The 21,788-nt window shown below is 46.3% G+C and overlaps 1 protein-coding gene across 4 annotated transcripts in view; it reads right to left on the bottom strand.

Moving 5' to 3' along the window:
* The window catches only part of Med13l (mediator complex subunit 13L), a 208,494-nt gene that overhangs the window by 25,353 nt on the left and 161,353 nt on the right, over window positions 1-21,788 (bottom strand). For 3 of the 4 annotated variants that reach the window (XM_021162043.1, XM_021162041.2, XM_029477503.1), the window contains 11 exons: window positions 18,563-18,757; window positions 18,182-18,370; window positions 16,117-16,282; window positions 13,867-13,971; window positions 11,266-11,997; window positions 10,151-10,376; window positions 9,143-9,248; window positions 8,707-8,831; window positions 6,088-6,187; window positions 1,609-1,829; window positions 1,134-1,339 (listed from right to left, as the gene is read on the bottom strand). In XM_021162043.1, coding sequence (XP_021017702.1) covers window positions 1,134-1,339; window positions 1,609-1,829; window positions 6,088-6,187; window positions 8,707-8,831; window positions 9,143-9,248; window positions 10,151-10,376; window positions 11,266-11,997; window positions 13,867-13,971; window positions 16,117-16,282; window positions 18,182-18,370; window positions 18,563-18,757 — 2,371 coding nt within the window. The remainder of the gene's footprint in view (window positions 1-1,133; window positions 1,340-1,608; window positions 1,830-6,087; window positions 6,188-8,706; window positions 8,832-9,142; window positions 9,249-10,150; window positions 10,377-11,265; window positions 11,998-13,866; window positions 13,972-16,116; window positions 16,283-18,181; window positions 18,371-18,562; window positions 18,758-21,788) is intronic. The other variant, XM_021162042.2, reaches the window with a different exon arrangement.

The raw sequence follows: 21,788 nt of genomic DNA, 5'->3' as shown, positions 1-21,788 counted from the left end.
TCAAGCCCACTGTAAGGAGTGGGAGACCCAGGCACAGCACCCTTCAAGCCCACTGTAAGGAGTGGGAGACCCAGGCACAGCACCCTTCAAGCCCAAGTAGCCATTTTATAAGGCAGAGCTGTCACATGGCATGGTGGTGCTAGCTCCCAAGTCCAGGGTCCTCCTGTCATTTTTTTCTACCCAGTTCCTCATTCTGACACTGACTATGTAAATCACTGGCGTCTGTCACAGACATGTGGCCAAAAATGAGTCCTGAACCAGAAATTTGTTTTACTTGTTCCCAAGGCTTATCTTTGAATTAGTGGTTAACATTTTAAAATAAGACAATATATGTATTCGATCTCCCTGCCTGACAACTGTCCCTAAGGAGGGGCATGTGCTGGAACCCACTCATTTCCACAGTCCCTGCAGTGAAACTGAGCAAAGCACCTGCAACCTGCACTTGCTTGCTTATCCACCCACACATGGATGTGGCTATCCACCCACACATGGATGTGGCTCAGAGGCACATTTGCATTTGTAAATTTTTATGTTATCTGAATAAGAGGTTCTTTCTTTCAAAGAAAGCAGAGTCTGCACTGCTGGTATAAATACTGTTTCTCCAGCAGGTCGAGACACCCAAGTCACCAGCCATGTCTACCTTTACTTTCCCCTCAACCTGTCACTGCTTTACCTAATTGTAAGGTCCCACACTGAAATCATTACCTTACACAAATCAAAGTTCCTCCTGCTACCCACAAACATCAGCAACTCCAATCAAGTGTAGATTCTATGGCAAACACCAGCTTAGAATCACACACAGCTCTCTGAAATAATCTTAATTTGTATACAAACATGCAAGTGCACACAAACACACACACACACACACACACACACACACACACACACACACACACACACACANACACACACACACACACACACACACACACACACACACACACACACACACACACACAGAGGAAACTTCACTTAAAAATAAACACACAGTCCCGCACAAGACAACATGGTCAAAAGGAAACTAAGCGAGCAAGCAGTCTCAGAGACTGAGCCACTGTGGCCCCGGGACAAGTCTGAGAAAACAGTGAGGTGGTATCACATATGGTAAGGGGTAGGTAGAGTCCCACACGTACTTGTAGCCGTCTCTAATGGAAGAGGCTGCAGGGGGCATGGGCAGCTGTTCCATCTTAGGAGGGACTGCCCATGAGGGCCGGAACAGACAGGCGTCAGGTGTCTTCAGAGGCAGTAGGCAATGGCTCGGCAGCGTCTTCAGCGGAGCAAACATGGAGGATCCCACGAAAGGCTGGAACTGCGGCACTTTGTGCACATAGGAAAAGTCCTGTGACAATGAAATGGGGTTGGCTTAATGCTGGCAAACTAGAGCCAGCCACCGTGGCTCAGTGCTTCATAAAACCCAGGCACAGAACCGACTGTACTTCAATAGTTTTCTCCAATGATAAGTAAAAAGAAAAATCTGATGCCAATGCTGTTGATGGAGTGACTTCTACTGACAAGCTCCAGTTTCAATGGTCCTTATGCACTCGTGTGTGTGGCCCACTGAGAAGCCCCCCCCCCCCCAGCCCCGGGGAAGTCCAGACTGGTTATTACCTTTATCTCCTCTGGCTTGGGGCTTCCTAAGCCATCTTCCACTTCCATCCTGAACTCCGTGAGGTGTGTGGGGACCATGCTGACCACGGGACTCTCCATCATGCCCAGTGCAGTCACTGTCTCTGAACTTACTCCATCTTTATAGTTCATCACAGGAGAAAATGCAGGGTGCTGTTCCAATGATGGAGGGGTGGGGAACATCCTTTGCAAGTCTGCAACTGCTAAAAACAAAATTAAAAGTGCATCTTAACAGCAAGATTCCTCAAAGCTGAGACAAGCAGCCAGGCACAGCAGTGTCCACACGAGGCTAACAGAATGTCAAGACACAGGTCACCCCCAGGTGGCCACACTCCCGAGCCTCCCCCTCTCCCAAGGGCTGTATGGCATGGTGCAATGCTAATGCAGTGAGCAGGGTCTGCAGAGCATGTCACTTTCTTCCAGTAACTGACCCGGAAGAGAGTCAAGAAGAAAGTGAAAGCAATCCAACTACATTATATATTATCAAAGTCTATCTTCATCTGCAAATGTTTATGAAATAGTAGAGAAAACAGAAATGATTTAGAGCAAGGCTGGGGTGACTGAGTCACAGTCCTGCTCTCTGGGGAATGACTTCATGCTGTCTCTCTAGACTCTACAGGTGCTGTCAACAGGGCAGGGCACACAGTGGCCAGAAAACAGTTTACAGTCCGAGTTTGGCAAGTCGTTGCACATTCCTGCCTTCTGTTCCCAGCAAGGAAGGAGGAGGGCTTAGAGAACGCTGTCCTCACAGAGTTGGTATATCCAATAACAACAGTTCATGAACTTATGAGAGGCTGATTCGCAAAGCAGGCTGTGCCTGATACAATGCAAGTGGAGGTTACAGAGTATGGTCACTAGGTGGTGCCCTGTGTTTGGAACTAGAAGTTTATGATTGTTATTATTACTTTTGATGTCCCCATTTCCATAGCTAATGCCTTTCTTAAAGCCCCAACAGTTAACTAAGCACCTAGTCCTTAAGCAGGAATTAATATGAAACAATGAACTTGATTATGCAGATTGTGACCTGGCTGCTGCCTCTGGCTGTATACTCTCCAGGGTCCACATCCTCCAGGCAGAGCTCAGCTGTGGCTGGGAAAGATCCTTCCTCAGGGCCTCATCCACCATCTAGCAGCAAGTCTCCCTTAGATATGTAACAGGCTTGCTTGCTTGCTTGCTTTCCACCAGGACAAGAAACTTCCAACAGCTCACTACAGGGAGGGAGCAAATGGACACCTGGAGCGGGGGTCACAGGCGGGGTGAGCGACCTTTCAGAGCCTTTGCCTCTGATTGCTGGCTATGTAATAGGATTTACAACTTGAAAATGCCTGCAACTAAGAAGGCCAGGCAAGGTAACTATTGGAAACTCTATACACAAATTACTGACTCTAAAGCAAGAGAAAGGTCTCCAATCAAATCAGTGTATTTTATTTCAAACAAAGGGTAAGATTACTGTAGGGTACAGGCTGACTCAAGAAATGTGCACTGTACCTCTAACATTTCCCTAAGCTCAAGAGCAGCAACTCTACTATGTTAACATGGAATTAAAGCAGAATTCTGAGATTCAGAACAGTGTGCTGCAAACTGTGGCAAACATTTTACCAAATCAAGGCTTTAGAGAAGGAGTCTCTATCTGGGGAGATGAGGGCAGAGTGGACGGGAAGGGCTGGAAAGGAAAATTCAACAGGGAACAGTGAAACAACGTGTGTGTTTCCAGAATGGACTAACTTAATGGTGGCAAAGTCTTTAATCCCCGCAATGCTGCAGCCTCAGGAGGCAGAAGTTGGTAGATCTCTGAGTTCAAGGCCATTCTGATCTACACAGCAAGTTCCAGGGCAATCAGGGCTACACAGTGAGACCTTTCTAAACAACAAAAAAATTACAAAAGCTGGAGAGATGCCTCAGCAGTTAAGAGCACTGGCTGCTCTTGTGGAGGACCCAGGTTCAGTTTCCAGCACCCACGTATATGGCAGCTCACAACTGTCTGTACTCCAACTCCAAGGGATCCAAGGCTTCCAAGGGTACATGTACTGTGAGCAAGTATACACACACACACACACACACACACACACACACACACTCACATTCTCTCTCTCTCTCATACACTCACACAATTAAAAATAATAAAAATAAAATCATATTAAAAGTTAAGACACATAAATAAATAGCTTTGTTTTAAATTTTCTGTAAGAAGCATGTTAAGTTTATTTCTGCTGAGCCACTTGTCTCAATAATGCTATAAAAAGTCACAGCCCCGTGTTTTCAAAGCCTTTGGCACCCTGCTCACTTCCACAAAGACAAGATAGAATTTCTGTTGCCACAGGCCCACTTTAAAGTGCTCTCCACATTCTTACCATCAAATACTGCTAAGGGAGGCCCTACTGTCAACGCCACCCACACTGTAGTAAATAGCACACTTACAGAGAAGGCAGGGCTCAGGTGAGCGCCTGGCAGCACATGGTGCCCACCTCTCAACTAGGAGTGCACTGCCATGAGAACAGTGCTCAGACACACGCTCTAAGAGCAGGCCCAGGCAACTGTGCACAGGGAGAAAGCAGCGAGCCTGGATTCAGACGCCAGGCATCCATGGAGCCTGGCCAGCACTTTGCTGCTCCTAGAAAAGGGCATGGGCAACTCCATGCAGGACTCGAGGGCTGAGCCCTGCTACTCCTTCCTCTTGGCTTCCCCCCCCCCCACTCTCCGCTCACCTCAAACCACTGGCTTCTTTCTCAGGATCCTCCTGCCTCAGAGGATAGAGCAGAAGCCCAAGCACAGAATTAAACACTCCAAATGGTCCAACTAACATTTTGTTTTGTTTTCCCTTAAGATTCATTCTTAGAAAAAGAAAAGATATAATTTTAAAGAAATTCATAGGCAAATGGTCTGCTCACTGTATTGATCCTTCATTGTTACATACACAAATTAGTAATATGGAATCTTTTCCTTTTACCTGTATGCACTAGCTACAACTGGCTACTGGGAATTCAGGACACAACAGAACTGGAACAACTGACACAAGCTGTACACACAACACACACAACTCTAGAGCGCCCCGGAAGTGCTCTATGACTTCTTGTCCTTGGCTACATTAGAAATGACATGTGATGCATTCATTAACAAAATTCCTTCCATGGGGTGTCCTAAGTAGATGTACAAGTGTTGCCCCAGTTTGCAGTGTCTTGGATTCCACTGGGCGGTGCCCTGGCAGATGTTATATTCATAGCTCACCACCAGTCAGGAAGGCAGAGCAGAGACGAAACACGCCATGCTGCTTGCACTGCTATAGCTGAGGAGGGAGCACTGGCTCAGCACTGTGTCTGTGTCTACATCTGCGTCTGTGTGTCTGTCTGAGTCTATGCCTGTGCCTGTCTGTGTCGGTGTGTGTCTGTGTGTGTGTGTGTGTGTGTGTGTGTGTGTGTCTGTGTGTCTGTGTCTGTCTCTGGCCCTCCTCTCCCCTCCCATTACAGATTCACTTAGGTCTTGCCTTGGATCGTGCTGGCTCTTTACTTCAGTGCTTATTTTAACTCATTACTGCAGCCTGTACTTTTAGCATCAGATGCTGAGTCCACTCTAAAGCAATTGCCTTTTAAATAAAAATGAAAAACTAGTGCACAGTCTAAGGACCACCCTGCAGGATGGCTGAAGTGAGTGGCCAGCCTTGGCTACGTCTTCATACAGTGTGATGTCTCCTGCTGTATGCACTCATGAAGAAACAGGAAGGACTGTCTTATTAGTACATGTAAAAGTCCTCATCTGACCAACCGTGTAAGTCCACGTTCCTTCATGTTAATTAAAAACCCCTACAGTGACTGGCTGGCTATCACTATCCGTTTCCTCCCATGGCATGCTTGAGTAAGAAGCTGTGGATCCAATCTCTGCACATGTCCCACTTCTACATCTGAGCCAGTCCGACTACATTTACGGGGTCATAAAATGTTCTGACTCGTCCTGTGGCACAGCGGTTTTCTCCTCAATTTGTTCTCAATAACAGCTGAAGAGAATGAACAGGAACCACAGGGTGATGTGCAATGGCCTGTGTCTCCCTCAGGGTCTGCAGGGCCACCCTGACTTTCCTCTCACTGCGGGTCCATTTCCTTCAGGTAAAGACTACACTACTGCCCACCGCACCCCCGTGTGCATTAGCGGCCTCAATGAGAAACCTTAAACTGCATGACAAGTCCTGACAAACACTCATTATCTGGAAGTCAATTCGAATGCTGAACGAAGAAGTGTTTTCTGTAACTTCTCTGAAGTTAAGTGTGTAGCTTGTGACCCACTGGGGAAGTGACCTCCGACAGAACCTCCTGCCCTCTAAACTGAGTGTGAACACAAAGCAGAATGACAGCAAACGAGGATGGGTTCTGTCTCTGAGCAGCTGCCTGCCTTCTCGGAAGCTCCAACGTCTTAAGTTTTAACCGACAAGGTCTCAATGGTGACCGTGTCGGTTCAGGCTCCTGCACCTACTTGGAGGGTAAGGGCCAGCAGCTCTTCCGTCCTTCCCAGGGGGCCGCTCCTCAGTCCCAACAGTAGGCATCTTGGATGAGCGTAGAGCAGGGGACACGGCCTGAGAACAAGTTGAATAGTTAGAACACTTGAAAGCACACACCTCTAACACTTAAAAAATAAAGCAAGCATATCCTCATGACACTCCCAGAGCCACCTCCAGACAGCTATGCCAAGGACAAACACAGCATCTCCAGTGAGAAGGCTAGAGAGTCTGTTTGGCACAGGCCTTCAGGCACGCTGCCTCCAGGACAGTACCAGGGCAGCTGTGCCAACATGGCAGTTACTGGCTGTGAGGCTGGCTCTTCCTCTGTGGGAGGAGGCAACTAAAACAGTGGTCCTGTGCTCCCTCCCCAAAGCCATCGGTTTATGTCCTGTCATTCCCATTTAAAAGTTAACCTCTGTCTTCACAGAGGCAGCTCCATCTAAGAACCTCTGAATACATACAACTGACCAGTTATTCAAAACAAGGCAATTTCCTTACTGGAAAAGAGTGCCTTTAAGATCTCAAATAGGCTGGTTACAAAATAAAGTATATCCAATAACATAAAAGAATAGATCATGGGGTGGTTAAGACTACTGTTCCAGAGGTTCAATTCAGTACATGGTGACTCACTTCTGCTGTGTCTGAACACAGCTACAGTGTACTCATATACATTAAATAAGTAAATTTTAATAAAACTTAATAATTTTAAAAAGAATAGATCTTGCAGATCTAACACCTTTTATTGACACTTACATTATATACAGTTGAAATGTACATTTAAATTCAAACACATCTGACTGCTGAGCCAGCTGCCTCCCTCCCTCCTCCACTCACTACATAAATCAGTTTTATCAATAAATGCTGGAGGAGAAATCAAAGCATCTCTTATTTCAAAGAAATAAAAATTCAATTGAAAACATCTCCTTTGTGCTTAATATTGCTTAAAGTCTATTCCTCAAAGAGCCGTTTCTTCATTAAGGCCAACAGTAATGTATGACTTGTACAGGGAATAAAGCCACAGGCCCAGAGCAGACAGCTCCATCACCATCGCCGTTCGCCATTGCCAGCAACCATGCCCTGCACAGTCCACCCCAGCGCCTGCCTGCCCTTCCTGCTCCGTCTGCTTGGCTGACTGCATCACCTCCCTTCCATGCTTTACTCTCATCAGCACCAGAAGCTCCCACATGTCGGCCCTCCTGCCCTCCCCACAGCTCAGCCTGTGCTCATCTTCCTGGTACTCAAAAGCGGAACTCTCCAAGGCCCAGACCAACAGCAAGGGAACAAGTCACCTCTCCTAGTCATCTCTCCTAGTCGTCTCTCCCGGTCACTGGGTTGCCCTTCTCTTTCAGGTAGCCACTGTTTAAGGCTCCTGTGGTCCAATGCAAAAATTAACAAATAAAATTCTTGTTTTCTGCAATTTGGACTTAAAGGCAAGAGAGTGCACATGCTTCCCCCAGCTCCACACTCAGCAGAGCTCTGGAAGTTCTGGAAGGCCAAGATCCTCCTGAGCCCACCTCTGAGGGAGCAGATGGGCAAGCTGCTGGCCAGTTCCCAGTGTTAGCTCTTCCCCCTGCTGTCCAATCAGGGCTCATTCCACACTCACTCAATGCCCCGCCCCTCCTGACCCCAGTCTTCCCCATCTCCAGGCATTTAAATCCATCTGTCAAAGCCAATGTTACCTCCCTCATCCTCAGGAGCTATATACAGCACCAAGAGTGCTTAAGATCTGTTGATTAGCCACGTCTGAGTTTAAAGTTAGAACTCTGATCCCTACTTAACCCAGAGCCTCAATTTAAACACTGCTGCCCTGCCCCCTCTGCACTTCAATGGTCAGCATCCTTGGATCCTGGGGTGAGGCTGACCTCACCAGTAAATACATTTATAGGCTGTCTTACCTGGTTTGTGTTTTTAGCATAAAGCCAGTAATTTAATCAAGTATGTCGATTTGTTAATTACATCAGTTATCCGTTACAAAAGAACTAATAATCAAATTGAAAAGTTTATGTAAAATAGATGGAAAGGAAGATTAAGTAAGAAAATGAAAAAATAAAATAAAATAAATGAACTAAGTTCTTTAAAAAGAATGTATCTTATTCAGCTGTAGTATCCCTAGAGACAGCGAGTGCGAATGTTTGCCCAAGGGACAGAGATGACAAAAGGATGAGCGCACGAACTTCCTGGTTCTTAGCTCAGGTAGCTTCCAAAGACTTCTAATTCTCCCTCCCCCTGCAATCCTGCATCTACACTACACTTCCCAGCACAGCACTGTGACCGCAAACTTGCTGCTCGGTTAGAAGGTCAAGAAAAGTTTGTGCATTATTTGGAAAAACCTCCTCTAAGGAAAATGTATTTCCATAATATTCAGGAGGGTTTATTAAAATAAATGTGGAAGATTTTAATATTTACAACTATGGAGAATAATAATGTACAACACAGAGCAGCACTAGTAAATGGCACTCAGAGGTTCCAAACAGGAGCCTTTTGAAACCATGAGTTCCTAGAAGGAGAGTCCCGAGTTCAGTGAAGCCAACTATGAGGAACCTACAAGGAACCAAACATGGTGGGTCTCACGGGTGCCACTACAGCAGACTCACCCCAAGCTCGTCGTCATCAGAGTTATCAAAGATGTTGTCTAAGTCGTGCAGGGAAGGTGCCAGATCTGTCACCTGGGTAAGGCTCCCAGAGCCAGCTCTGCCAGCAGCGCTGTCCTGCCGGACATCTATGAGAGAGGAGGCAAGGACAGGGTGAGCAGGCTCCTAGCCAAGGGAGGGAGACAAGAAAGGACATGGACTGGACCTCAGTGGACAAGGTTTGCTGGGAATTCCCTCCCTATGTCCTACTTAAATTTAGACACAATTATTTCCAGATATGCTTATCAGCTTTGAAATGAACCAAAAACAATCCAAAAAAACCTTAAAGTTGTGATCAAATTACTGCTATAGCACTAGAAACATAATCTGAACTTGAGAGGAATTCCCTTTGCATTTTACTTTAGCAACAGTCCAAGTGAGGGAGTAACAATGTACACACCTGTTTTAGTAGCAGAACTGAAAATAGACATGGCATTTTTCCCATCAGGCACCGGCGTGGAATGACCTGGTGTAGTGACATCCTTGGTACCAAATCCATCCTCTGACTGTGTAATAAATTCAGCCAAACAAAACACATGAACAGCAAACCAAAGTGTGGGATATGAGGGAGAACACAAAGAATTAGCGCGTTGAATGGAACCTGTTATGAGCAGTGTGAGAAACCATGGTCTATGCAACCAAAGGGAATCAAAGGCAGGCCCTTGCTCTGCATTGCACAGAATCGAGAACGCCCATCTCTCACAACCCTCTAGGTGTTCTTAGCGACTCGGGGTGCTGGTGGACCTCATTAAGGACCTGTCCTGGCATCCAACACTGTCTTCAGTAACTGTACCGATATTAAATGACAGACCAAGCCTCTGGATCTACATAGACCCTGTACATTGTCCCCTCGACTCTATTAGCCTCTTTAACTGCCATCCTTCCTACTCTCTCCAGAATGCTTCCTTTGATAGCTGACACCGCTGGCAGCACTCACTATCTTGGCGATGGAACCTGAGCGGTTCCCAATGACAGACTACAGCAGTGTTGATATGGAGTCAGAGAACACGCAGGCACAGCTCTCAGCACAGTGAACATAAGCACTTCCTAAGAAGAGACACTGCCCTGAACACTTTTTGCTTTACATCTTAACTATTTTGGAAAATACTTTAAAAGATGTAAGCAGGGAACACAGGCCAACGGTAATTAGCATGAGAGGAGCCATGCACGGCATAAGCTACAGCCTGGAGAACACGCAGCTTCCTTTAGGCTCGGCTGACTCCGAACACAGGTGAGCCATGACATGGAGGAACAGAATGCTGCTCCACACAGCAGTACCAAGAGCATGGGTATGAGGACAGAGCAACCAGGCAGGACTACCTCAGACATTCCGCCTCAGGACCCTCCTACACACACGGCAAACGTCAAACCCCATGGGCTGCGGGACTCGCACTGAGGTGAATGGTACCTTGTTCTTTTTCAGGGAGTCCTTCTCCGTCCCCTGCTTGCACTTCTTGTTTGCTGTGAAGATGTACTTTATGTCACCATCCTCAAAGGTGTATGGGTCATTGACTTCTCCCAGAGTGTCTCCAGGCTGCTGGGACAGAGGTGATGGGTCGAGGAAGGGGAGAGGCTGCACCTGAGGCTGCTCATCCTGCCAGATTTTGAACCGCTTGTTAGGTTGTGCTAAGAGTCTAAAAGGGAAAATGAGTGACAAGTGAGCAAGGTAAGTAAGGTGAAACTGTGTCTTTTTCAAAGCAGTATGTGACTTCTACATTTCTTTTTATTTGCTTTGTGTGTGTGCATGCACATGTACCATGTGAAGGTCAGAGAGCTGACACTCTCCTTTCTGGGGATTAAAGTCGGGGTCAGGCATCGCCAGTGCTTCTGTGGACTCAGCATGGTGAACGTAAAAATGTCACAGACAGAGAAAGTCTCCGTCTGCAGTGCTGGTTCTCAGTGTGCTCACCTGCTGAGCCTTCTTTCCAGTCCAGTAGTTACCATTTAAAAGAAAGTTGAACCTCAACACTGAAAAAACTAATACATTTCCAGTATCGCGTTTTTGTTTTTTAAGATCTTAGGCATTATCAGGCAGAACTAAGGCAGCTTTATCAGTCCACGCCCAGATCCTTCAGAAATGACAAGTCCTAGGCACACACTTCCTAGACACACACTCCCAGGACACCAGCTCTGGCTCCTCAGTCAGCAAATCAGCACAAGCATGCTTGTTGGTCACCTGCACTGAGGCTCAGAACAGTGAGTGGCTCCAAGGCACAGAGAACACACTGTCCAGACAGAACTGGCTGTGCAATATGGGAAGTCTCTTCAAGTTATACTCTGGATTAACAAACTTAACGGATAAGTGGATCCTTACTGTGTGTCCTAAAATGCCAACTATTTAAACGCCATCACATAGCTAAGTCTCATAAAGAACAGGGGGTTTGATTCTGAGACACTCCCCGTGTGCAGAAGTCTACAGAGAGAGTGAAGACAGCAAAGACAGAACAGTGTGGGTGTGTATCCACAGAGGGAGCGAGGAGAGGCTGCCCGTCCCGTCCCGTCCCCACCCCAGAACAGACTCACCTTTGCAGGGCCGTGCTCTCGGGATTCAGGTCCAGGGCAGTGTCAAACCTCTCCCCCTGCAGCTCTGGAGGCCGGAACTCAGCATCCTCACTGGATGGGAGACGAAAACTCTGCCACCACCTGTCTGACGACTCGGTGTATGAAGGCCTGAGCCCACTGTACAAGGCTGTCTCACTGGCCTCTGCCATCAGAGGCAGTCTTTGGCCTACAAGGACAGTTCTGTCCTCTATAGTAGACAGCTGCTGAAGGTCTAGCCCATTTCCATAGAGGGCAGGGTTCACAGGGACAGAAGGTGGGTCCAAACTCTCTGCCTCCTGACCTCGTGGCTGAGGGCTGAGTGTGGGGGGCAGAGGGGAGATGGGGGAATGAGGAGAATCCATAGGATTCAGATTCATTTGCTTGCTTGTATTTCTGGAAGGCACGGCCATTTGCTTATCATACTTTCGAGTGTTCGACACCTCTAAGGAGGCGTCTATCCCTGCCAGCCCTAGCTTCTGTCCAGGCGCATCCTGCTCCACGCATAACTCTTCGGCCACAGAGGGCCTGTGGTGAAAGGGCACCAAGGGTCTCTTTTGCAACTTGTCTCCTTTTTCTTGTCTTTCTGCAGTTTTGTGCTTGGAAGAAGCAGGGGGTGGTAAGGATGAAGATGATGGCAGTCCTGCACTGAAGCCTGGCTGAGAGATGGCGGGAGGTCGGCTGGGTCCTACTGCACACCGTTTTAACAGTTTATGCCTACAACGAGAGTTAAAGTGACGTTAACACACACCCAGTACAGATAATGGCGGGACTGTGACATCACATAGCAGTGTCTCTCTCTGCTAAGGGGATGACTGACACCTTTGAAAGGCTCCAGAATCCAATATGCTTAAAAGCACTAAGATACAAGTGCCTGACAGGAAGTCAAGAACCACTCATATATAAGGTCAAGCAGGTAAAAAGTGGACTTGATGCGAAATATAACTTATAGCATCCTGCTCACCTCAAACCTTGCTGGCCAGACAGGAGCTACACATACCTACCCTCACTGCATCTGGAGACTGGGAGACTAAGTGAGCAGAAAAGGCAAAAAGGAGAAATTCATTTTCTATGTCCCAACTCTCTGACGGGAATACACGATGGCTTAAATGACTTGTAACAGTGCACACTGGGGATAAAATCGCCGTGCCCCATCTTCCAAAGATAGTGAAGCCAAGAAAAACAAGAACACCTGACAGGATTCGTGGCCTACTAAGTCTTGCCTCTGAGTGTGCCCGGGAAGGGATGTGAGACAACTGTCAACTTCAGACACGTGAAGACGGGCTGGATCTCAGAGGTTGGAAATCAGAGTGCGTGTGAGCCCCGCGGCATCTTGGCGAGGATGTACATCTGTCCACACTGCTTGGCAAACACAGGCCTGAGAAACGGCTTGGTCAGGATCGCTAAATGATGCCAAGTTGACTGTGCGCAGCCAAGTTCCACAACAGGTCAGCCCGTCTGTAAATTGCTCCAGGAAGACTGCACGTTCTCCAGTGGTGCAGCGGAGACTCTGAGGCCACTTGGGTGGTATTAAACTACTGCTGCACTGAACTAAATGATGCCCTCGTGGACAGTAAAATGGATTTGTGTGCCACGATGGGATGGCTTAGTGGGACAGAAGAATAGCCGCCCTGCTCCATTCAGCCATTAAATAGTGAGAGGAGTAGTTCCATACGATTTGGCAATCCTACAGTACATAATCTGCAAACACTCCACTCAAACCGTTTAAAAACTAAACAATAATAATAATAAAAAAAAAGGAAAAGCAAAAAGAGGCTGACTTTGAAGAAGACTATTAAGAAGAGTGAGGGCAGAGGTGTGCTCCATGCACCAAGGGCACCGCCATCAGTGAGCCCCTCTCCCATCTTCCAGGTGCTCGGTTCTAACTTTTATACACACACATCAGGACTTTCCCCAGAAGAGGCAGCTGCACTCATCTTCTGGCAGGCAGGGTTCTTAAGCAGACTCTTCAGAGAAAGGATTTGTTGTAACTTGTGTAAGCTTCTGACACTGCCTCTTTCAGCTCCACAATGTTTAAGAGCAGGAATGCTTCTAGAACTCTAGACCCATAAGTGGAAAGCAAGGCCTGTCATAACTATCTGCTATGATAACCTATCATAGATAGGTTTACTTCCTCTAAAAACCGTAAAAGCCCATGGCAGTGAGATAGTGTGATAGTCCTGTACTATCACACAGTGATGGTATTAAGTCAATGGGGGAAAGGGGAGGTTAGGGGCCATGCAAACACTCCAGAGACGAGCAACTGAGATACCACTATGGCTCTTGGGGTGTTAGCAAAGGCCTCGCCTCTAACAGTAGCAAAGATCCTCCAAACAAAGGAACTAAGAGCCACTGGCAAAAGTCACTTCATCCAAGTTCTGTTGACGTCAACCAGCCAATGCTCAGTCCTGAACTCTGGATCCTGGCGACAAAACACCACTTCACAGAAGACAAGACAGATTCCTCCCTTCCTTCCGTACTGGAGGACGTTTACAGGGAAGACTGAGATGAAGTGGTCTGTGCGGCCATGGCCAGCCAACATGGCTAGCACTGTCTCTGCCAATGCTGCGGCTTCTCCACACCTACCTGGAGCAGGAGCAGCTGACTCTTTGGGTTGGGTCCACAAAATCCCAGGCGGCAGGACTGTGAGCAGGCTCTTCTTCCCGAGTGGGTGTTGACATCTGGCTCCTCCTAGGAAGGGCGAAAAAATGACTTTGTACACACATGAGCTAACTCATTCTGCTACAGACAAAACATCTTTTCCTCCTTCAGTGTGAATCCTTTTTACATAGACATGGATCCTGCTGATAAAGGAGTTCAGAGTAATGAGAAGGTACACGGCCCGTCTGCTAGACCAGAGGCAGTTCAAAAGGATCCTGCTCAAGCTTATCTTACACGTACACAGACAGCACGCACGGCGATGGACAGCACCCACCCTGTTGCTGCCTTTCAGAAAGTCACTTCTGCCTACAGGAGCAAGGCTTGGGTTTAGTACCACACATTTACATGCAAACTTGCCCACTCCCATCCTTTACACACACACACACACACACACACACACACACACACACACACACACACACAAAGTCACTTAACATCATATAAAAATGTTTAAATTACTGTTAGAAGACATCTACAAATTATATATACTCAGTTATACTGTAAATCATCCTGGAAGCACCTACATTAAAGGCAATGTTCTAACACTTTTAATGTCATTAGTAACAAGCCACTGGAAACAACAAAAGAGGCAGTGCTCTGACTCCTCGTTCCCAGCAGCTGATGCCGCAGATTCACCGGGTGGCCCAGTGGGAATCCTTGAGACAGCCTTTTCTCCCTTCCCGGGAGTCTGGAAAGAGAGGGACGCGATCTGTCTGTCACAAACAGCAGAGGTGAGAGGCTGCTTTTGAGTAAAAGTGGAGGATGGTGAGAAAGAAACCCTAACTGAAATACTATCTAGGCAGTGAAGACAGAAGGAAAAGTATTTGTACTAATTATTCTGGAGGATACAATCTTTTCTAAGTGATTGGGGACAGTTTTCAAGTCTTAGGCTATGATTTTCCATACAGTTATTTTAGAGTTTGTCTAGTATATCTTCAATGGCCTATTCTAGATCAATTCATCTGAAAGTAAGTATTTAACATCAATTTGCTAAAAGCCTGATCCAAAGGGCAGCTATTGAACCCACCCACAGAACTCTGAACTGCACTCTCTTAGGAGAGTTTGTTATTTCCAAATGAAAAGTTCTTAGTAAGGAGAGTACCCATATGACAGGCTGCAGAGGTGACTCAGTGTTTGAGAGTGCTTGGTCAGTACCAGAGGGCCTGAGTTTGATTCCCAGCACACATGTCTGGTCGCTCACATGTGCTAGGGAGCCAGCACCTCTTTTGGCCCCCACAGGCCCTGTTTTTAAAATAGTAATATTAGGGGCTTGAGAGATGGTTGTTGGCAAAGGGGTTGAGAACACTGGCTGCTCTTGCAGAGGCCTCAGGGAGTTTGGTTCTCAGAACACTAGTTCATAACCATCCACAACTCTAGTTCCAAGGGATCCAATTTTCTCTGCTGACTTCTGTAAGTATCGGGCATACAAGTGGTGCAGACATACGTATGGACAAAATACCCCACACATATAAATGTAAAAGTAATATGTATATGTTCAGAGATAGACACACATACATACACATGCACACATAGACCACAAGACATGCACACACTCACATGTACACATACATGTATACCACACATTCAGAGATACACACACACATGCAAACATGATACATACAGATATACACATACCTATATGCACATACACAGATATATACACATGCTCACACAGACAGACACACACATGTGTACACACATAAACACAATATGAAATAAAGCAGGCAGATATATAGAGAGAAGTCAGGACCACAGTATCGTCCAGGCGTGCACTGCTGGTGAAAACCCAAGGTCAACACGACTATCCAAGAAGTTTGTTTCCCTCTGTAACTGGGAATCACTCAGAAATATGTACAAAAAGAAGGCCAGACTCTGACTGCCACCTAACAGTCAGGGTAAACCTCTGAGCTGTCCCTGTTGGCAGATGTTACATCAACACCATGTTAATTTTCATATGATCAAGAACCTGAAAATTATCTATAATATCTAAATCAGGTAAAGCAATGTTCTGCTTTTTAGCATCTTTGTTTTATATCATATTCTACTGAGCTTAAATCATACAATTGACAATTTGGAACTCTTCGGGTTTGGTCACATAGCTGTACTTGTGACTGACTTGCCCTCTTCATCCTGCTGTGTCAGAGAGCTGTGACTAGTCGCATCCACAACACGTACTTAGACTGGGTTCGGCTGAGGATGCACTCCCGCCAGACTCGACGGACCATGTGACTGTGCAGTTTAGGAGGGGTCTTCCTTGATCTCTTCGGACTGTGCATAGTTGTCATCCCTCCATCCTGGGAACCGAGGTAACTGGCAGCACTCTGCACACCTCCACTCTCTCCTGGAAAGCAAGCACAATTAGTGCATCGGGACCACCATGGGTGCTGGCGGAACATAGGCTGCTGAGTATTGTACCTGCCAAACTCACATCTGTGAAGCTCTGTCTCCTCTCCCAGCAACAACACTATCTACAGGGATGAGAGAATCCACCCCACAGCTCTTTCCACATACACCAACCAATACCAACACCAAGTTGTAGCCTGGGTCTGTGGGATTCTCTGTGTTTCCCCTAAGGCAATAGACATACTAAACATGCACACCACTTGGGAAGACTTGCACAGCAACATCTCACCCCATGTAGATGCAACCTCACTTATAAGGAAGAGATCATAATTATAATATTAAAGACGCAAGCATTCATTACTTGTCCTGAGTTTAGAAACTAAACATAATCAGTATATTTGGGGGCAGATTGAGCAGCAGAGACAGCTCTGTGCTCACTCATTTAAACAGTTGTGTAATAAAGGCACACAGTGCACAAGCAAGAGAAAGAATTCATTGGCACACTGGTGTCTGGAACTGCTTGCCTTACTCCCAATGTGAGCTACCTGAGCTTAGCATTAAATCACGGAAAGGGGTTGTCTCCAAGTGATGTTTGCCTCAAGTGTGTCCAGTTCGTCTGCCCGCTGTTGATGGCTACCTATTCTTTCTGGCCACACCCACTGTGATGGTACGTGTTGACAGAAGCTCATACTATTCCCATTTCAGACACTGGCCAGTCTAAAGGCAATGTCTAGTCAACTCCATGGCTCTCTCTTATTTGACTTAATAAATATACTATCATATAAACTAAAACTGACAAAAATTTAAAATATTCAAAATACTAACAGATAGGGTCTTTGATGATTACTACAAAAAATAAAGAAGTATTTTCTTTTCCAATTTAGTTATAATAAAAATCAATCAATGGCAAACTGTTTCTGGAAGAGACACGTCAACGATCTGCTCTGGGCAAGAACGATCTGACCCATAAGTGGTGCACATAAAACACTTGCACCTAATCTATGCCCAGCTTCCGATACCATAAGCGTCTCTGAACTATGGACACCACCACACAACTGCTGGTGGATTTCCAACCAGAACAGGCTAACTCCAGCCAGGAGTGTTAAAACAGGAGCCCTGTCACTCAACAAAGTGAACCAAACTGTTTGTTCTCCATTCAAACAATCTCTCCATTTGGGGAGCTGGGGGGACTGTGGCTGCTTATTTCAGAAAGCAGATCAGTAGAGACTCAGTGTCCACGCTAATCTAACACTCTCTTATAATGGAGAGAGAATCACTGCATACTTGTCCTTGGGTAGCAACTGTCAGCTAGGCAAAGGTTCCAACTCTCCCTGGTCCAAGGCTTCTGATGGTTAACTCTGACTGTCCATTTGACTGGACTAGGAAACACTTCCAGGGCATCATGTCTGTAAGGCACCTCAAGAGACAGTTCCTCTGACTAAATCAAAGGATGAACCCTTCCGAGTTCACTGAGCAGTGGTAAAAGGGCTGGTGGGACCTGCTGGAGAAAGCAAGACCCTAGGGAACATGCCCTCAGGACTGCAACCTGGCCCTGGCCACCTGCTCTGTGTGCTCTTTACTCTGTATCCAACAAGAGACTGAGAATCGCCTCCCACATCTTCCCACGCCCATACTGCTCCATCAGCATGCAGTTTCCTGTTCATGTGCAGAAACATGGACATAACGTGTGACAGGGTAATTGTGTGTGCAGAAATAAGGAATGCACCAACACAATAAACGGACTAGAGACTAAGGTTGCCCAGGCACAACTCTGAGATACAGCCATTCGGCCTTCTCACACTCTACCCCTTGCCCATCTCTACCACTTCATCAGGGATTCTGCAATGCTGATGGTGGTCCGGGAATCCTTCCTAGGGGCATGCTGGGTCGCACTCACCTATAACCACCTGCTCTGGGGAGGTGGGGGGAGTCAGTGGCATCCCACAGTTACTGGGGTCTTTCACACTACCAAGCCCCTGCTGTGCGACTGTGACGTGCCCTCCGGCACCAGCACCACTCTGAGGAACTGGGATGTCATTCTGAGAGACCAACACGAAAGCCGAAGGGTAGACCATCCGGACGCCACCTGTGAGGAGAGATGACAGCAAGGATCAGGCTGAGACACTGACTCAGTGAGCAGGTCATGCAAGGGAAGAGGAAGTCCTGCACAAGCACACCTGCTTGAATATGTGTGCCAGAGTCACCATGACAGCACAAGGGACAGGAAGCAGGGGCCCTTGGAGTTAGAACACAGTTCCCCAGGCAAACACTTTCTTACCAACAATGACTTCAACTGCCACCGGGAAGTCGTCATCATACCCCAGCTCAGCCTCTTCTCGAGGCTCCTCCCTCTTCCTCAGCACCATCGGGTAGAAACAGTGCCATTCCTCAATCAGCTTGCGGGCGGCGGGGTCAGACATCTTGTATGCATGCCCTGTTAGCGTGCCATTTAAGCCGTAAGGACTCACCAGTACTATGGAAAGGAGAGACAGGTGTCACATATAATCCTCTCTATTTGGTCATTTTAGGTTAAAGAGAGCACTATACTTCATGCCCTTTGATTTATATCCTAAGTCTTTCACAGTGTGGTTTCAAAATTTACTTTAGAATTATTTATACGTATTTTAATTACATCAATTTTTAAAAATATCAAGTTGAGATACCATTACACTTTTAATTCTATCATTATATACTTTATAAATCAACTACACATTAAAATCCATGACTATGTATGGATAATGGCTGATCAACATGGGCATGGACCCAGGCCTATGTGGCACTCAGCACTGATGTGGATCCTGAGAACCCCTACACATGCAATAATCAGAGTATAATAGGTAATATAGAGTATATAATAACAACAATAAACGCCTACTAGCAGATCTTAATGCCCAGAGCATGACTCACATCTTCAGGGATGCATGATGAGGATGCTCAGGCCGCGTGAACTCCAGTATAGAGCTGACACTAGTTCTGCTTCCTTCAGTCTTTGAAGCCAAGGTTGTTTTGGTGGAGTTAGAAGCAAGCTAGGCTACCATGGCACTTACACTGTGGCCCTGTGAACAAGTCTTTGGAATAATCCTTTCTAGGGGACTAGACAACTCAAAGTGGAAAGTACCCCATTTCCCTGTGGCTTTGTGTGTGCACTGCATGTATGTGTGTAGTCTATGTGCATACATGTGTGTGCCCGTGAGTCTGGAGACCAGGATCAATGTCAGAGGTCTTCCTCTCTGCATCTTTGTCTTTTAAATTAATTTGTGTGCCCAAATATGGAGGTAAGAGGACGGTCTGCAGAAGTCTGTGCTAGCACTTGAATCCCAAGGGTAAACTTAGGGTGTTTATCAGGGAAAACGTACCCGCTGGGCCACCTTCCTGGAGAAGGTGTAGGAGAGATGAGGTGTCTCACTGAATACAAAGCCCACAGACCTGCCTAGACTGCCCGCTGGCCAGAAAGCCCCAGGAATTTGCCAGGCTCAGAGCCCCAGAACTGAGGACATAGGTTATTTCATATCCAGCTCTCAGGCTCTGATGATGCTGGAAAGGAGCAAGCACTGCACTAACTGAGCCAATCTCCCCCGCTTCCCTTTTGGCTTTCTGAGACAAATCTCCCATAGCCAAAGTTATCTCTAATCCACTCTGACCTGGAATTCTCTATCCTCCTAAAACTGAGAGAACTGGCATGTACCCCCACACCTGGCTTCAGGTGTTTTGTTTTTATTTTTAATTAGGTATTTTCCTCATTTACATTTCCAATGCTATCCCAAAAGTCCCCCATACCCTTCCCCCACTCCCCTACCCACCCACTCCCACTTTTTGGCCCTGGCATTCCCCTGTACTGGGGCATATAAAGTTTGCAAGTCCAATGGGTCTTTCTTTCCAGTGATGGCCGACTAGGCCATCTTTTGATACATATGCAGCTAGAGTCGTCAAGAGCTCCAGGGTACTGGTTAGTTCATATTGCTGTTCCACCTATAGGGTTGCAGATCCCTTTAGCTCCTTGGGTACTTTCTCTAGCTCCTCCATTGGGGGCCCTGTGATCCATCCAATAGCTGACTGTGAGCATCCACTTCTGTGTTTGCTAGGCCCCAGCATAGTCTCACAAGAGACAGGTATATCTGGGTCCTTTCAGCAAAATCTTGCTAGTGTAGGCAAATGGATGGACCTGGCGGGCATCATCCTGAGTGAGGTAATCCAATCACAAAGGAACTCACACAATATGTACTCACTGATAAGTGGATATTAGCCCAGAAACTTAGGATACCCAAGATATAAGATACAATTTGCTAAACACATAAAACTCAAGAAGAACGAAGACCAAAGTGTGGACACTTTGCCCCTTCTTAGAATTGGGAACAAAACACCCATGGAAGGAGTTACAGAGACACAGTTTGGAGCTGTGATGAAAGGATGGACCATCTAGAAACTGCCGTATCCGGGGATCCATCCCATGATCAGCATCCAAACGCTGTTTTTTTCTTTTATCAACTTTAAAAACATTTAAAGAATTTCTCTATTGGTGTTTATTTATTTCCCATATTAATGAGAATATAATAATTAATATTAATTAATATATTCTCTTTCAAGTGTGCCACCAGTTTTTACAGCAGCTGGGTAATGTATTACATGGGGGAAGAGAGGCAGAGCTGACTTAAAGAATGTGGTCTCTAGGGCCCTTGATTCCCAATACACTCTCTCCCACCGCCAAGGGTAGAAACTACTTCTCCTCTCTAACGACCTCTGCATCTTCATAAAGGCTTTTAAGTGAGAACACTGGAGATGACATCAGGCGTTCCTCCATATCTCAGACTCAAACACAGTATTTAAACAAACCTGATCCTTGGCACTAGCACATGCTGTATGGCGTCTTAGTTTGTGTTTTGAGAATTGGGTTGTTTTAAACTTTACATGAATTTTATACTTGTTTGTCTTGGGGTATGTGTACATGTGTGTAGTTTTTCAAGACAAGAGTTTCTCTGTGTAGTTCTGGCTGTCTTGGAACTCATAAATCCACTGGCCTCTGCCTCCTGAGTCCTGGGGTTAATGGCATGCCAGCACTGCCCTGTCCGGCTGCCTGGCTTTTCTAGTCTAGCGGAATGTAAACAATGATGAAAGGGGTGGCAGGCCTATCTCTTAGTAAGACTGAGAACTAGGTAGAAGAATCCAAGGTCTCTCCCCACTTAAGGTGGACTTATCTTCACAACTTAAGGTGAACTTATCTTTATTATTTCTTTAATAAATGAGAACCCACATGGGGACAAGCTATTACATTCTGTATGTCATGTCTTTTTCAGCCAGACATTTTTAGAAACGATAAATCAAACTGAGCCAGAAAGATTTTTTTCATGGTTTTTAACATTTCAAAACTATTATTCATAGAAAATCCTGAATTCCTAAGATTAAGATAAAGATTTGTGGAATCAAAAGTCAGTTATTCTAGTTCAAAGATAAAGATAAAAAGTGATGAGACCATCAGTGTATGAAGTCAAGTCATAGCCAGATACTCA

The sequence above is a fragment of the Mus caroli genome, chromosome 5 (assembly GCF_900094665.2).
Source record: "Mus caroli chromosome 5, CAROLI_EIJ_v1.1, whole genome shotgun sequence".
Lineage (NCBI taxonomy): Eukaryota > Metazoa > Chordata > Mammalia > Rodentia > Muridae > Mus > Mus caroli.
The sequence above is the reverse complement of the archived record's forward strand: the minus strand, read 5'-3'. Positions and strand labels throughout refer to the sequence as shown.